At 36.4% G+C, this 17,180-nt stretch overlaps 1 protein-coding gene across 2 annotated transcripts in view; it reads right to left on the bottom strand.

Moving 5' to 3' along the window:
• Window positions 1-17,180, bottom strand: part of LOC104601865 (vacuolar sorting protein 39-like) — a 43,669-nt gene that overhangs the window by 14,401 nt on the left and 12,088 nt on the right. For both annotated transcript variants that reach the window (XM_010265360.3, XM_010265362.3), the window contains exons 5-6: window positions 11,673-11,785; window positions 1,806-2,241 (exon numbers count right to left, since the gene is read on the bottom strand). In XM_010265360.3, the coding sequence (XP_010263662.1) occupies window positions 1,806-2,241; window positions 11,673-11,785 (549 nt within the window). The remainder of the gene's footprint in view (window positions 1-1,805; window positions 2,242-11,672; window positions 11,786-17,180) is intronic.

Here is a 17,180-nt window from a genome sequence, read left to right as displayed (position 1 = left end):
GACTTCAGATATTTCTTGGGAATTGAAGTTGCTAGATCTAATGATAGTATCTTCATTTCTCAACGTAAGTATGTTCATGATCTCCTTGCAGAGACTAGTAAACTTGGTGCTAAACCGGTTTCCACCCATATAGGCCTAAACCATAAGCTTTCTGCTACTGATGGTGAACTGTTGACTGACATGGGAGTGTTCCAGAGAGTGCTCAGGAAGTTGTTACATCTCTGCATGACTTGGCCATTTATTTCCTATGCAGTTAAGTGTTATTAGTCAATTTAGGCATTCCCAAGAGATACACATTTAGCAGCTGCAAAAAGAGTTTTGTGCTACTTGAAAGGCACTTCAGAGAAAGGTATTCTATGTGCCAAACATGGTCACTTGAAGCTAGAGGCATACACTGATGCTGACTAGGCCAGATGTATTGATGTTAGGATATCTACCTCAAGATATTGTGCTTTGGTGGTATCTGGGCCCCTCTTGAAAGAGGCTTATAAAGCTTAACTTTGACAGAAGTAGCATGGGAAACCCAGGAAGGTCAGGAATTGAAGGTGTATTCAGGGATGAGGAGGGTAAAGTGTGTGCAATATTCTCAGGCTCAGCAGGTGAAGGAGATTCACCAAGAGCAGGACTAATGGCAGTTATGGAAGGGGTGCAAAGAGTTAGAACCATGAATTTTAGAAAGCTAATCATTGAAGGGGATTCCAAACTGGTAGTGGCTTGACTACTGAATGAGGAAAGTAGGATGTGGAAATACAACAATGAGAAGAAAAAATTCAAATGGATTACAAAGGACATGGAACCGAGAATACAGTGGCTGAAAAGAATAGCTAACTCGATAGCTGGTGCACTAGCCAAGCAAGGGGTTGGGAGAACTCTAACATTTTGGGCACAAATGTAGTTTTTTAATTATAATTAAAATTAAAGGGGAGAGATAAGATGGCTTGTCTCTCTCCCACTTTCTCTTGTACACTTTCTTTTAAATTCAATGAAGCTATCAGTTATTCATCAAAAAAAAAAAAAAAAAAAACATTGTCTCATGGAGAAGTAAGAAACTGTTTGTAGTTGCCAGATCCTCAACTGAAGCAAAGTATAGGGCAATGGCACATGGAGTGTCAGAATTATTGTGGTTGAGATCACTTTTGGGAGAGTTGGGTATTGACTATGCGAGGCCAATGATGCTCTACTGTGACAATCAGGCAGCTATCAACATTGCACATAACCATGTTCAACATGTCAAAACTAAGCACATGGAAGTTGATAGACACTTCATACAAGAGAGAGTTGCTTCAGGGGAAGTTTGCTTACCATTTATTGCTTCAAAAGAGACTATATAAGCAAGTTCGGCATGACTAACATCTATGCTCAGCTTGAGGGGGAGTGTAGAGAGACTGGGCCAATGGGCCCTAATATTTCTTTTATGTTTAAGTAATGTTATATCTGTTTTATGTGTTAATGGGCCTTTTCTTAATGAGCCTGTTAACCTCTTTTTAAGTAAGTTACTGCTTTGCTGGCCGCCCACTTAAAGGGCAGGCTTGTGATTAGCATGATTAATTAAGTTTAATAAAAGATTAGTGAAGGGAGAGAAAAATCCATCGAACTCTCTTTCTCTCTCACTTTTCCTTATTTCTTATATCGATTTTATATCAGGTTTGAAGGACAGACTCACATCTATGACACTTGGCAGCTAAGAAAATATATTTCAGTGTTTCTACACAGATAAATTTATGACTTCCAAATCAAATTAGAAAAAGAAAATTATGCTGCAAGCCGAAGAGGATAGGTAGGGAACACTAAAATCAGTTATCTACCTTGTTTGAACTCTTAGGCCTGTTGAGATCATAAGCAATGTGACCATCACCCACAGCATCTGAGACAACCTCCTCAGTTCCCTCAATCGTGGCCCTTTCAAGAATATTGTATCTCTTCTTCTGCAAGAACTTTATCAGTGCCATGAGAGTATTGTGGCTCATCTTCTTAGACTCAAGTGTTGCAGTCTCATCAGACTCTACTAGATGCAATGGAGATGAGGACTCCATATCATCTGATGCATCTGAAGAAACTCTGGAGAGATGAGAACCATCCCATGTAAACTCAGGCACATTTTGCATCTCAGAAATCACCTCTGATTTGGGAAGAATGATAGATGGATATAAAGCTAATACATAGGTGATCTCTACTTGAGATGCCAAAAACTGTTCCATGGCCTCCTCGTAGTTCCCATTATCAAACAGATAGTGCCCATATCTGAAACCAAATAACTTGAAACTAAAATTAGGTAACAATTTCCTGAAAGAAGTATGAACATTATGATAAATGTATAAAATGGCACACTAGTAAGATTCCTTTAGGTTAGAGAAAAAATGGACACAATCCAAATGATGTAAATGAATTTCTGCAGAGCATACAAGATCACATGAATATTCCATATAGTATTTTTCACATGAAGAAGTGTCATCCAACTAACCCCCTAAACTCCAAATCAAGAGAAACAGAAGTTAAGGCAGCTTTAGCTACAAGGGTACATGACAGATTTCTGATTTCCATGGATTGACACTCATATATTGACCAGCAAGCCACTCCTTTCTTTCTTTTAGTTTGAGAATACAATAATCCCTCGTATATACCACAAAATGAAAATCTCATGAACTTTCTTGTTTTTTTTTTATGAGCCTGGTTAGATACAAGCTGCAGGCTCTAAAAGAAGAAAAGAGGATGTAGGTTGAATTACTGGCATAAAACCTTCATATGCTGTTTGTTCGCATTGCAAACTCATTTGCACTAGTACAAATCTATGGGGTGTCAATGAGAATAATGCAAATTTTGCTTCAGGTTTTACTTCATTTGCACTGTAAACAAACAAAACAACATAAAACTGAAATGAAAGTAAAAAAAACAACAATTTGCTCAAAATTTATTTGCACTCCCACACTACTTGTGCACCAGTGCAAATAAAATTGCACTACAAACAAACAATGCCTCAGGAACTTATGGTTTAGAGAGAGAGAGATTGGATGGGTCATAACTTAAATGAACAAAAGTATATATCTTTTTTGTTTTTAACTTACATAAAAATATCAAGGAACTTATTTTTTGGTGGTGCTGAACGAAATGTACAATCTACAGCAGATGGAGCCAGCCCACTGCTGCTCCCCCCCCAAGTCATCAGCAGCACCCTAAGTCCCTTCTTTCATCTAAGTGGATAGTCACTCCACTCCAGATAGTGTCAACAATTATTATGCTAATTGATAGCTGAATGAGAAATAAGAAATGATCATGCATTGTACATCAGCAATCATATGATTTGTTGCGATCATAAGATAAATAGAATCAATAAATGTCTTATAAAAATAAGTTTAAGAAGATTGAATGGCAGATAAGGAACATTCAACTGAAAATCCAATGGGTACAAAGATTGGCTAATGGTATGGCTGATGCATTAGCCAAACAAGGGGTCACAATGGATCAATTTTATTGGACTCAGTTGTAAAGTGAATACTTGTATTTGGAAAGGTAGTAGAATCTGTACTCTCCAAGGGATGTATGAAAGTTGATTTACATACATATCCAATGCTGTTCATAATTAATAAAATTTACTGTTACTTATAAAAAAGTGTCTTCTTTCTGGAAAGCAGTGCCGAGTGAAGAAATTGACAAGTGAATCTTGTTACTAACAACACAGTTACACAATCAACCCTCTATTAACATATGAAGAGATAAACAAAGTTAATAACTAGTACAGCTTTAGATGTTTTCTATATATTAACAATGACAGAAAAATGCTTCATTATACAAATACAAGATCTAATTTTGTAAAGCAGATGAAAAATGAACTTTATATGGTTCCTCTGTCTTAACAATAGGTAGAAGTTTTGGTAGATGGGCTACATACAATATGATATATACACATATGATTAGATATAAATATCACTCATACATGGTATATACATGTAGCACATGTAACTGATATATACAGAACTTTATTCTAATAACTAATAGTATACTGTAACATAACATCGAAAAAATAATCAGTTAGTGCATCAGAAAGATTATTGTCTACACACCATGGAACAAAGTTTGATCCTATGGATTATTAGATAGTATTACATTAGTAGAATGCATTATTAATTAATAGAGAACTCACATGTCTGTGTGGCATAGACCTACACATACGAAAATAGTTTTGCCAATCAAGGTGTCTAGAGAAGTTAAAATGTTCCAATGTTACAACATTTTTTTTTGATAAGTAAAATGATTTTATTAATTGTTAACATGGAAATAGGTGGGGTTGAGAGAGAGACCTTATGGAGCCATTACGCTACTTTCATATACTTTAATTGTTAACATGGAAAACTTCTATTGATTTGTGGGAAGAATAGGTAATATTTACAAAGGAAGTTGTGCCTCACCTAATATATTACAACAGGTATCCAATCTCCCTACACCATTTGACCCCTTTTTTCTATTTTCTTTTCTTTTCTTTTCTTTCCTTTTTTTTTGATAATTGTAGAGATGTAGAACAATAATATGATTATTTGTAGTCCCCACTGCTGCATGTCTCTTCATGTTACTGTTAGTATGTTAGCTGGATTAGTTGGTAGTTATTTCAGTTATTTTTTAGCCTACGTAAGTAGTAGGAGTAATACTGGTTTTTTACCATGTTTTAAATTATTAATATAAATAGTTGAGTGGGGCAACAACTTCATTTATGACCCACACTCTTTTCTGAAATTTTCTCCTCTTCTTCTCTTCTTCTTCTTCTATTCTTTGCATTCTTTCTTATTGAATTCACATCTAAACTAAGAATGATTGCAATCTTTCTAGACAAGTTGGTATTAGAACCAACCTGGGGTTTCTCACGTGAGTCTAATCAGGCCGACTGCATGAGAACTTCCTAGGGTTGGAAGTTTTAGCAAAGATAGGTCAATCAGCTGGTTCCTGGAAATTGCCGGTAGAGTGCAGCAGATGCCCGCGGGGTTGTAGAGCCTTGGAAGGTGTCCAGTGATCAGGAAGAATCAAAGGAAAGGAAGGAAGTTCAAGGTTAGGGTTCAGACTGAAGATTGGAGGTGGCAGCTAGACTGTTCTGGTTAAGTTTCAGTTTGTTTTTGATATCAACTTCAATAAGAATTTGATTTGAGTCATCTAGAAGGAGCGGCTGGAACTTTTCTGTTTTCTCTAGATTTCTTTTTAGGGTTTTTCTAAACCTACGACCAGTTCTCAGATTTAAACCCTAGATCTATGACTGTTATCAGTTTCTGGGTAACAGTTAGACTTGTTTCAGCACTTCAGATTAAGTGATATTAATTTCTGGGTGATTGTTAGACCTATTTCAACCTTCCAGGTCGGCTGTTAGCAATTTCTGGGTGTAATTACATCTGTTTTCAGCATTAAAGGAGTTCCTTTTTGATAAATTTCTTAATAGAGATGGCAGGAACTGGATTAAAAAAAAAAAAAAAAATCAAGGGGAAAGTGTTTTGGCGGCTGGTAGTACTGGAAACATGACTGGGAACACTTTTCAGATTACCGACCTTAAATTTGATGGATCAAATTACTTGAAATGGGCTCAATCAGCCATGATGGCTATTGGGGGTAGAGGAAAACTGAGCTATGTGATGGGGGATGTAAAAGAACCAACCAAGGAAGACCCAGCATATTGCAAATGGGTTCAAGAGAATTATTTGGTCATGGCTTGGCTGTGCAACTCCATGCAGCCTCACATCAGCTGAAATTACTTGTGGGCAAAAACTAGTACGGAGATTTGAGACATCATGAAAGAAACCTACTCCCAACCACTTAATGTTGCTAGGGCCTATGAGGTGAAATGTGAAGTAAACAATCTTAAGCAAGGAGAGAAACCAGTCTTAGTTTACTTCTCCACTTTGAAATCTTTGTGGCATGAAATTGATCACCTAGAGACAATTGAATGGGAAAGTCAAAATGATGCACAAACTTATAGAAAACAAGTTGAGACCAATAGGGTTTTTCAATTCCTAGCTGGTCTGAAATCAGAATATGATATTGCGAGCCAACAACTCCTCACCAAAGAAAGTGTGACTTTGTCTCAAGCCTATTCTTTAGTGCACAATGAAGAAAGTAGGAGAAAGGTTATGTTGCAATATCAGCCTATAGAATCAGCCTTAGCAGCAGTGAAACCAAAATTTGGGGTGACAAGGAGTGGGATATGAAGCAGGAAGATAAGACGGAGTTAGTGTGTAATCTTTGCAAGAAACCAAAGCATACCAAAGACACCTTCCTTTATCCATTGGCAATCGCATGAAAGAATTGTGTATTCCCATCCCCTTCCTTTTTCCGTTTTTGTCTTGACTTCTGTCTCCAAGATATTTTCTCTCTCTTGAGAACTTCTTCCAATTCTTTTTTTTTATTTCCATCTTAAATCCCTCTCTTCCGCACGGAGATTTCTCTCAATTTCCACATTGTCCAACTCTTCGATCTGGGAAATTAGAGTCAGTTTCCTTTCTTCTAACCTTCCAAAATGATCCCTATTCCACTCCTTTATTTTGGATCTTAATCTTTGCAATTTCTTATGGAATTTGATTCCTTCCCACCTTATTCCTCTTAGTTCCTCCTTCCACCAATCATCCACTTACGAATAAAGTCCGGATGTGTCAACCACATGTTTTCAAATTTGAAAGGAACAGGGCCATGTAAGAAGATTTCTGTTCCTAATCTAATGGGGCGGTGACTCTAGGCAACGCCCTGGAAACCAAACCTTCCCAATGATTTTCCCATCCTCTATTGAACAGAAATCTATCCAACTTTGAGCATTGTGGATTTTCCTGAAAATTGGACCAAGTGAAATTGGATTGCAACAGGGAGATCTCCTTCAATTCACACAAGTCTATGAATTCATTAAATTTCCACGTACTAGTGGTGATAGACTGATTGGGATTAGAAGTTTCATTGGAAAATCTTATCACATTGAAGTCCCCTCCCAAACACCAAGCACCTTCCCACAAACCCCAAATTGCATACAGTTCCTCCCACATATCACTTCTCTCTCTATAACTATTTGGTCCATAGACATTAGTTAACACCCAATTGAATCCATCCTCCACGCTCTTGAATTTTACTGATATGGTATACCTACCTATCAATTCTTCCATTGCTTCAAGCACTTCATCCTCCTACAAGATCACTATACCCCATAAAGCCCCCCCAAGGTGGAGCCTCAACCCATCTTATTCCTCTCGATCTCCACAAACTACTGATCAACCTTCAATCCAATTCTGTTAATTTGGTCTCTTGCAGCATTACCACATGAGGATCCTCTCTTTTTATTAGGTCTTTTATCACACTCCTTTTCCTTGCACTCCCCAAACCTCTTACATTCCAACTAATTAATTTCATGTTTTCACTTTTTAATTTGAACCCTCATTTTATTTTTCCTTCCTATATTCTTTCATCAGGAAGAGAAGGGTTATCCCAACTGAATCAAGGATAGACAACAGCTTAGCAACAAGGGAGCACTCAACCTCTCTTAACCCTCTTCTAAAACCCAAATTCCAAGCCCCCTCTTCAGAACCAGAGTAAAATGAAGAAGGGCTCATTTTTAACCAAGGAAAGGGAGTAAGTTGAAGGGAAAGCATCTTTAAGAGTTGAGTCACCCATCCAAAGGTCCTCCCAAAAGCAAATTTTAGACCTTGAATAACAACCCCAGCTATTTTGCAACAGTCCATGTAAGCTTGCGATCACCTTATGCCACAGTTTCTCACTTTCTAGAGGAAATCTCCACAACCATTTCCCTAGCAATGCTTGATTTTTACAAGTCACATTCCCCAAACCTAAACCACCTTCTTTCTTACTCAAACTCACTATTTCCCACTTAATCAAATGGTCCTTCTTCCCTTCCCCAGGTTCCTAGAGAAAATCCCTCATTAAGTTTTCCTACACATTGGCCACTTTTGGGGGGATCTTTAAAACAAAAAGGTAATAAACGGGGAAGTTTTCCATAGTAGATTTAATTAATGTTAACCCACCCCCTAAAGAAACACAATTCCACTTCCACACTACCAACCTTCTTTCAAACCTCTCTACAACTGGCGTCCAGAAGTTCAAGCCCCTTGGGTTACCCCCATAGGTAGCCCTAGGTATTTCAAGGGCCAACCACTAGTTTGACAGCCTAAGGCCTCCACAATTGCTTCTAAATCCCTCTTTGCTAGGTTTACTCCTACAACACATCTCTTCTTGAGGTTTATCTTCAAGCTTGAGATCTTTTCAAAAAGGTTCAGCACTAGCCTCAGCCTTTTTACCTATTGCAAATTAAACTCATCAAAAAATCATTGTGTCGTTTGCAAATTGTAGGTGAGTAACCACCACCTCATCACTTCCTACCCTCCACCCCCTTATCAGACCTTTTTGGTATGCTCTAGAAATCAGTTTACTAAGGACACCTACAATTAAGGTGAAAGTGGGTCTCCCTATCTAAGGCCTCTAGAAGCTAAAAAGAAGTCCCTTACCACACTATTGACCAACACTAAGAAGTGAGTAGATTGCAACAACCTTTTATCCATTTAAACCATTTGTCACCGAAACTACAATTTTTAAAACCTCTAACAGGAATGACCAATCCACCGAGCCATAAGCTTTCTCCACATCCAATTTACACACAAACCCTTTGCTTCCTTTCTTCTTTTCTCCTCTACACATTTGTTCGCTATCAAGATTTGGTCTATAATTTGTCTATCATGCACAAATGCCCCTAGGTTAGGAGTGGTGATGGAAGGAAGAACCTCTTTTAGCCTTAGGAACAAGACTTTGGTCACTATTTTGTAGACACTAGTCACCAGGCTGATTGGCCTGAAGTCTCTAGGATTCATGGCCTTAGGCTTTTTTGGAATCAACACAAGAAAGGTTGCATTGAGTCTTGGGTTTATTATGCCTCTATCATAAAATTCAATGAAGACCTCAAACAAGTCAAACTTGATTATATCCCAACAATCCTTGATAGAAGGCTAAGGTAAACCCATTCGGCCCTAGTGCCTTAGATCTACCCATGGAAAATACAGCCCTTTTTGTCTCTTCTAGGTCAAATCTCCTCTCCAACAGAGCCCTACTATCTCCATCTAATGAAGGCCAATCTAGACCTTCCACTCTCAAATTGTCCTCAAAGGGCTTTTTGAAGCAATGCTTATAATGGTTAACAATGACCTTTGCTATATCCTCTTGATTAGTGACCTCCACTCTGTCCCTTACCAATGTGGACAAAAAATTCTTTTTCTTTCTCCCATTTTCCACAGCATGAAAGAATTTAGCATTGTCGTCACCCTCCTTTATCCATTTGTACCTGGATTTTCAACTTCCACCCAAGGTTCAAAGTATCGGAAATGCAAGGTGTATCAAAAAGGTAATTTTAAGAGGCATATCGAGATACGCTTTGGAAATGCATAAATAGATACGAACGATAAATCAAGATATTCATGGATAAGCTAGAAAATCCAAAAAAAAATCCTTTAAAAATATGAAAAATAAAAATGAGTTTTATGTGATTATAACTAATTTATATAAACATAAAAACCATTCTTTAATGATTTATATAAAGTATTAGGATATAATTACTAACCATCGAAAAATAATAGAAGAACTAAAAAGTGTGTGTGTGTGTGTGTGTATACTAATATTTATTAGTTAATATTTTTAAGCCATTTATTATATAGATTTAGATAATATTTATTATGTATACAAGTCAATATATACCTTAATTTTTAATAAATAGATATAATTTGTATTCATCTTATTATTATATAAACTTTAATAATCAAATTTTAGCATTTGTTGGGAAACATCCACCAAGGCAAGAAACATTACTTTAAGCATAAAAAAACATGTTGTTATGACAAGCAATTAAAGTTGGCATAGTGATTAATTAATTATTGTTGTAAGCAAATGACTAGGGTTCAAAACTTGTTACCTTCGGTCTGTGATTTTTAACAAGTTATTTGACTTAAATAACATTTAATGATGTATTAAATGTCTTAATTAAAGGTAACTCAAATGAGCATTTAATTAAATAATATTAGTATTTAATGACATCTCAAATTTAAAGGCTTAATTAAAATTGATATTAATGAGAGAGAGAAGAGAATAATTAAATTTAAATTTGAATTTAAAAAAGTGAGGGAAATTAAATTTGGGTGAAACATAATGTGTATCAGCTCGTTTCGGGATTGTATTGGCCAATACATACCCGAAACAGTCCGATACAAGGCTGATACGGACCTGTATCAGTCCGCTACGGACGAAAAAATACAAAACCATCTAATTGTATATGTTCCATGTATTAGAACTCTTCCGAAACAATACACATCGGCCGGTACGGGCCGATATGTTGCAAAATTTAAAACCTTGCTTCCATCTTTCCATCCGGCAATGTGCTTCCCTTTGAGTGGGACCCCAATAAGTCCTGCTAGTGCATCTGCCTTGGCATTTGCTGATCTGCTGATCTTTGTATCCATCTGAATGTAGCTCTCAGCTCCCTTGAAATGAAATATATATTGACCCATGGTGCCATGAGAAAGGTTTTCTAGACATGCCTCTTGTATGTGGTCTTCTGGTGCATATGGAATAAAGGAATAAAAAGGGCATTTCAGAACAATGTGAATTCCTTCAATCCATAATTAAGACAGCTGTAAATGAACAGTAGAGTCATCCGTTGGGTATATGCATCAAAAACCATTAGGGATGTTACAGTTTATAGATCGTACATTAAAAATGTTTAGGGGGATTACAGTTTATAAGATCATTAGAGAGTGGATCACAATAAACATATAGTGACAGATGAACTCCAGATTAGAGAGGTTACAATTCTGACTTCCTCAGTTCAAGCCAAAACCAAGACAGATGTTAATTACCATTAATCCCTTTGGCATAGACACAAGGAAACTAGAAATCTTTAGGGAGACTACAGTTGATAAGATTATTTGAGAGTGGATCATTATGATAAAGTGATAGATGGATGCTTGATTAGAAAGGCTACTAGAACTCTGACTTCCACAGTGAACAGCTTGATTCAATGTATTCCCAGATAAGTAAAATTGTTAATTGAAAGACTTGCAATAGAGTGAACTTTAATGGCTATTTCATTACTAAGGCAAGGGTCTATTTGTATATTTTATCTAGGGGACCCAATTCAGGGTATGAGAGTCTTGGATTTTTTTGTAATACAGAGCCTTGGAGTTTGTATTTACATTCATTTATTTTCTTTCTTGTACATATACAAGAATGCTATTTTTGGTTGCAAAGAACATGGAAAGGAAGAAGATCTAAAAGAAAGTGGCTTTCCTTAGCTTGTGTGACAAGGGAAACCAAATGAGAAAAGAGAGTCGAGACAAAATACTAAGGTACATTTTCTTTTTGACCTCTTTTATTCTCTCCCCTAAAAAAGGTAGAGAAAGCAGAAGCAAAAATTGAAGAGTCATAGTAACCAAAAATGGCCCCACTCTCTCCTAAGAGAAAATCTATTCTTTTCTTTTCTTTTCTCTTAATTTTTTTATTTTGTTTTCCTTTCTCCCATTTTATTCACAACCATGCATTGTGTATTAGAAAATTTCTACTGTTTCTGAAAATTTTAAATGTTCCTATGTTCTGCCTGCATTGAGAAAATAATCCTGGATACAAATATGAATATCCCATTAATATATAAATGCTATGGGAAACATCACCTGATATGGATGGAACTCTCCTTTGCTGCTCGAAGGTTTGCATCCTCTGGTGGAAGCAGCTTACACAAAGTCAAAGCTTCCTCAAAATTCCCAGATGCTGTTAATTGTATAATCTACATTTTAAATGTGACAAGAAAAAGAAACACGTAAATAAACCACTGCAAGGAGTAAAGCTTAGTGTAATTGATAATACTACAGTATTACACCTTGGTAAAAATTCTGAACACAGGTATAACAAGTACAACATTTTACCCACCAATATCTGTAACATAAACTAACATATTATTAAAAAAAAGAGAAAAGAAAGTAAGGAACTTAGTAAACAAAAAGAAAGAAAAGAAAAGAAATTGAATTATTAATTAAACTTCTTAAATTATGCTAATGACAATATAGATAGTCCCAGGCTACTTGATGAGCCAGATCCTTATAAAACCACTGATGTTCTAAGAATTTGTTACTTTTCCACCACATGCACAATTTTCCTTTGTTTTAATAAATCTCTTTTTTATTGATTCAAAAAGGAAAGAAAGTTAAATTAGATAGAAGGATTTGCATATGACTATTAAGAAATTCCCAGTACAGCTCTATTTGTCTTTTCCCCTATCCCTAAAAAGGCCATTACCAAGTGCTCGTCATGGCTATCTGGGCTCTTGGGAGGAGTGAACTGGAACTAGCGCCAATATGTGTTACCTTCAAGCAGGTGAAAGAGATTGATATCATTCTTGTGCCTAGACAAGCCAAACATTGAGAAACAAATTAACTTGGCTGCTATTCTTTGTTAATACAAAACCAGCATGTTTTTTAATTTTTATTGTCTAGACAATCACTTGTGAAATAAACAGAGAGTGGTCTTGGTTGATGTGTTATATTGGTTTTTAGTGGATTGAGTTGGATGGGGATTTCCAGGTTGTTGTCATTGGTTGGATATGAGGTCAAGATTTTAATGGACTATCACGGACATGTCATCATCATTGTCCATGCCTTTTTTTATAGGAAAAATAAAATTTCATTAGAAAAAGAAAAAATCATTACAGCCTAGCCAGATGTTTAGGCAACACCTGCAATATAAACTAAACCATCAATATTACCCAAAGTACAACTCAAAATAACTTATCCAGATTACAAATTTGGAATCCCAAACTTCCCCAAGGTCCTCTTGTTAACTTATCTAAATTCTGGTAATACCAAGACCCAATCTGCAACAGATTTGCTAACAGCCACCACCAGTCTATCAACATTCCATGCCTTGTCTTCAAATACCCTTCTGTTTCTTTCTTTCCAGATGTTCCAGCAATACTGCAAAAGGTATGCAACTCCAAATCAGCCTTGCTTTCTTACTTCCTCTAATCTTTGACCATGCTAAGAAAACCTCTGTACATACTCTCTTCTTTTTCATGCTACCAACTTCATCTTCAGTTTGAACCTCCTCCTTCACTCTTCATTGACAATTCCTTCTTCCCTCCTCCTCCCACACCTCACCCCCTTCCCCAATAGCTTTACTTTTATTATATCCTTCCTTTCTACTCCCCTTCCCCACCCAAAAAGAATAACCCAAATGACTTCCCAACCACCACCTGTCTGTCCACTAGCCATTCAATACCCGCCCTCCTCTTCTTAGTGTTAACGTCTCCTATAGCCTCTTCCGCTTCAACCCCTCTACCAACTCTTCTCCCTCCCTTATATCCTTCTCACACTCCTATTGTTCTTCTGTCTCTTTCCTTTCAACCCCAACCCTTGTACCTCCTAGAATCACCGTTCTTCTCCTATTATAAACCCTACGTTGATCCTCCACAAATTTTTTCCTCTTCAACCTACTCCCCCCATCTCCAACTCCTTCAAACCCAGTTCCCATCATGGTTTCAAATGTTGCAACATTTCGCTAATGTCACCCGACATATGTCGATGTCGAGGCTCACCGACATGGAAATGGATGGTAATATAAAAATTACATTATTTCAGTTGACATTTCCTACATTTCGGAAATTTCGACCAAATCAGTCCAAATAACCAAAAAAAGACAAGTTTTCCTATTATGTCGACAGGATGTTGACAAATGTACATTAATAATATAATATATTAATATAATACAGTATATTAATATAAATTATTCCATTAATAATTTATATTTAATTTTTCAAATAAAATATTTATAAGAAAGAATTAACAAAAAATAAAAACAAAACAATAAATTAATTACTTTATAATAGAAAACATAAAATGTTTTTCAAGTAATAAAATACTAACTAGTTAGTATTTTTAAAATATTTATTAAAATCAGAAAATGTTTATTAAATTTTATAATAAATCACATTCTAAATTTAATATAAAAACCAGAATAAATTTATTAAATTTTATACTAAATCATAATTTATTATAAATTTAGTATTAAAAATCATAATAAATTCATTAAGTTTTATAAGAAATCAGAATTTATCATAATCTTAATACTACAAAAAGGAGAATCGGTTTATTAAATTTATAACAAAACATAATGTATTATAACTTTAATATTTAAAAAAATCAGAATAAATGTATTTCTATTTACTAGTGTAAAATAAATATATTAGAATTTATAATAAATTAAATTTAAAAATAAGAAAAGAAAATATCGGGTAACCTTGTAAAAACATCAAAATGCATAATAAATCAACAAATCATCATTTACTAATTTGTTATTGATCTTAGTTTCTTAGCTTTATATAATGGTTGGGAATAAGATAATAGTCTAGAAATATGTATTAGTGCTTCTTTTATCATTTTACAAAAAATCATTGCATATTTCCACAATGTCTCTAATTTTTACAATATTTCCCCTTGACATTTCCGACATATGTCCTATATTTTGGTAAGCGACATTTCCATCGACATCAACATTTTAAACCTTGGCTCTCATATTGTCTTCCTCCCTATCAGCAACTCTAGGCCAGTTGAAGATGGAGAAGGTAGGGATCCCGATCTTACTTCATTATTCAATTGGCAATAATTTCTAGAGCTTTCACTCCAGGTGTCTTCTTCTGCACTCCACCATCACTTCAGTAATCACCTGATCCATGTTCACTAAATCTCCACCTACGCAATCCACTTCCCCTAGGACTCTCTTCCCATACTCGAAAATGGTATTTAGCAGTTGAGCTCCAGCCAATGAACTACTCAGTCGTGGTAATCTCTTTTTCTTTTGATAAGTAAAAGATCATTAAATTTCATTGGAATCAATAATGATAGGCATCGTTACAAGCATCCCAAAGGGAGGCACGAGATGCAGCCTCATCACTATTAGAACAGAGCTAGTACAGTAATTACAATTGCGCCCAATACAACTGATCCCTAATTACCCTTGCTTAGCTAATGAATCAGCCAATGCATTAGCCTCCTTCCCCACCCACTGTATACTTAGATTCATCTGCTGTGTTAACCACTGAAACTTCTTCATTTCATTTCTATAACACCAAATCACTAAGCCCGGATCTCTTAGCCAACCTACCACCACCTTTGAGTCCCCTTCAATTACCAGGTTCTCCAAGTTCAAGTCTTTGGCAATCTGAACACCTTGTAAGACTACAAACAGTTCAACCTTTAAAGAGTCTCCAATCCCCACCGGTCCTGAATAAAGTGCTAGTATGATCCCTCCATTTATTATGACTCCTCCAATTCCCAAAGGACTTGAGTTGCCTTGATTGCTCCCATCAAAGTTTAATTTCAGGAAACCTTCAAGAGGAGGTGTCCACACTGGCCTTTTTTTAATCTTCTGCACGGAACTAGATGCCACTGAAAACTAATTCCTCCACATATCATCAAGGGAGAACTGTCTAAATAAATCCAGAGTTAGTAGCCAATGTATAACCCTGGTCATTACACAGTCCAAAATCTGTTGTTTGCTTCTCTCCTTCTCTTGAAAGATTCTTGCATTTCATTCTTCCCATAGGATCCAAATCACTGCTGCTCTAGTACACCTCCACATTATTCTTCCCCTTCTTTTTGGCCAAACAGGGAGAAAAACCAATCCCAAATGTCTACAGTAAAGGAATAGGAAATTAGTAAATGGTAACAAGATTCACCAACGGATTTGCAAAGAGTGCACCAGTTCGGGGAAATACACAAGAAAGGCCTTTTCTTTTGTAGGTAATCCACAATGTTAATCTTCCCATAAGCCACTTCCCAACAAAAAGCCTTAATTTTGGGGGCAACCGGCTGACACCAAACTTCCTTAACAGGAAAAGAAAGAGGGCTAGGGTACTGGCAAAGAGCAAGAAAAAAAGAGGCACAAGAAAATAAACCTTAGAACTTGGACACCAAACTCTTCTATCCTGTTTAGAAGGCTCTAGGCAGACTTTATCAAGAAGAAGTAAAAGCTCTGACAAGCGAGTGACCTCTTCATCCCTCAATCCCCTTAGAAACCCAAAATCCCAATTATGATCCAAAGACAAAATAAGAGGTATTAAAAACTTCAAGATCATCTCATTTTTATACAAGTGTTAGAATGCTCGAGTCGGGTATTTTGGTCATTCTGGTGTATCTTATTGAAAGTGAAATGTCTATTGTATCTGAGTTTAAGTTAAGTGTCCCATCTTCTATGAGGGACAAAATTGTCTTTCTTGTAACGCAAGTTTTCATGAATAAAAGTCAAGTGGGTCGGCTAGGAGAGGTACTTTTGTACATCCTCTCTTCTAGTCTGGCCGAATACTTTTCTCCTCTCCTTCTTCTTCCTCTTTCTTTTTTCTTTCTTCTTTCTTCTTCTCTACTTTGACCTAGAAACAACTAGGGTTTATTCACATGGTATCAGAGCATTAAGGTCTGGTGTTCGTTTTTTTTTCTTGCTGCTGTCTTCTTCCTGGGTTCGCTGCCAGCTTCACAGTAGGTTTCTTCATCCTACAGCTGATCTGATTGAAGACTCGATAAAGGGCTGAAAAGGAGTTGTCGTTTTGAGGGCCTGGAGGTGAGAATGCCTCTGGCCGGTGCTGTGGTGGTCGTTGAAGTGGTATACTAGACCCTCTATTCAGTGTACGAAGAGGGCTAGTCGTATACAGGTATGCACACTGCTGTCGTGTGTTCAGAAATGGACTGTGAATGCTGATTTTTTTTTGTGTGCATCGAAAGTTAGTTGTTGTGGTGCTGGGTGAAACTGATACACATATCAGTCATTTTTTTTGTGTTTTCTTGCTCACATGTGTGCTGAAAGAAGAGTGGTAGACTGCTGATGTCCACGACAGCAGTGGTGTGGTGTTGATTGTGTTGTGGTGGCTGGCATATCTATGTTTTTTTAAATGCTTAAAAGTGAACCCCTAGACCTTGTGTGTAATCAGTTCTGCAGTTTGCAGAACAAGTGTTCGATGAAATGACTGAGTAATTTCAGTAGTGGTGTGTTGGTGGTAAATGGTCCTGCAGTGTGCAGTCCAAGTGTTTGATGTGTTGACTGAATGATTTCAGCTTTAGAGTGTAGTGTGTAATGTGCAGTTGAAGAAAGTGGGTTGGTGGTATTGTAAATGAGATAAGTCTTGTGACAAGTGTGAG

This window comes from Nelumbo nucifera, chromosome 1 (assembly GCF_055504915.1).
Source record: "Nelumbo nucifera cultivar China Antique chromosome 1, China Antique-T2T, whole genome shotgun sequence".
In the NCBI taxonomy this organism is placed as follows: domain Eukaryota; kingdom Viridiplantae; phylum Streptophyta; class Magnoliopsida; order Proteales; family Nelumbonaceae; genus Nelumbo; species Nelumbo nucifera.
This window is presented reverse-complemented; position numbering and strand designations above follow the sequence as displayed.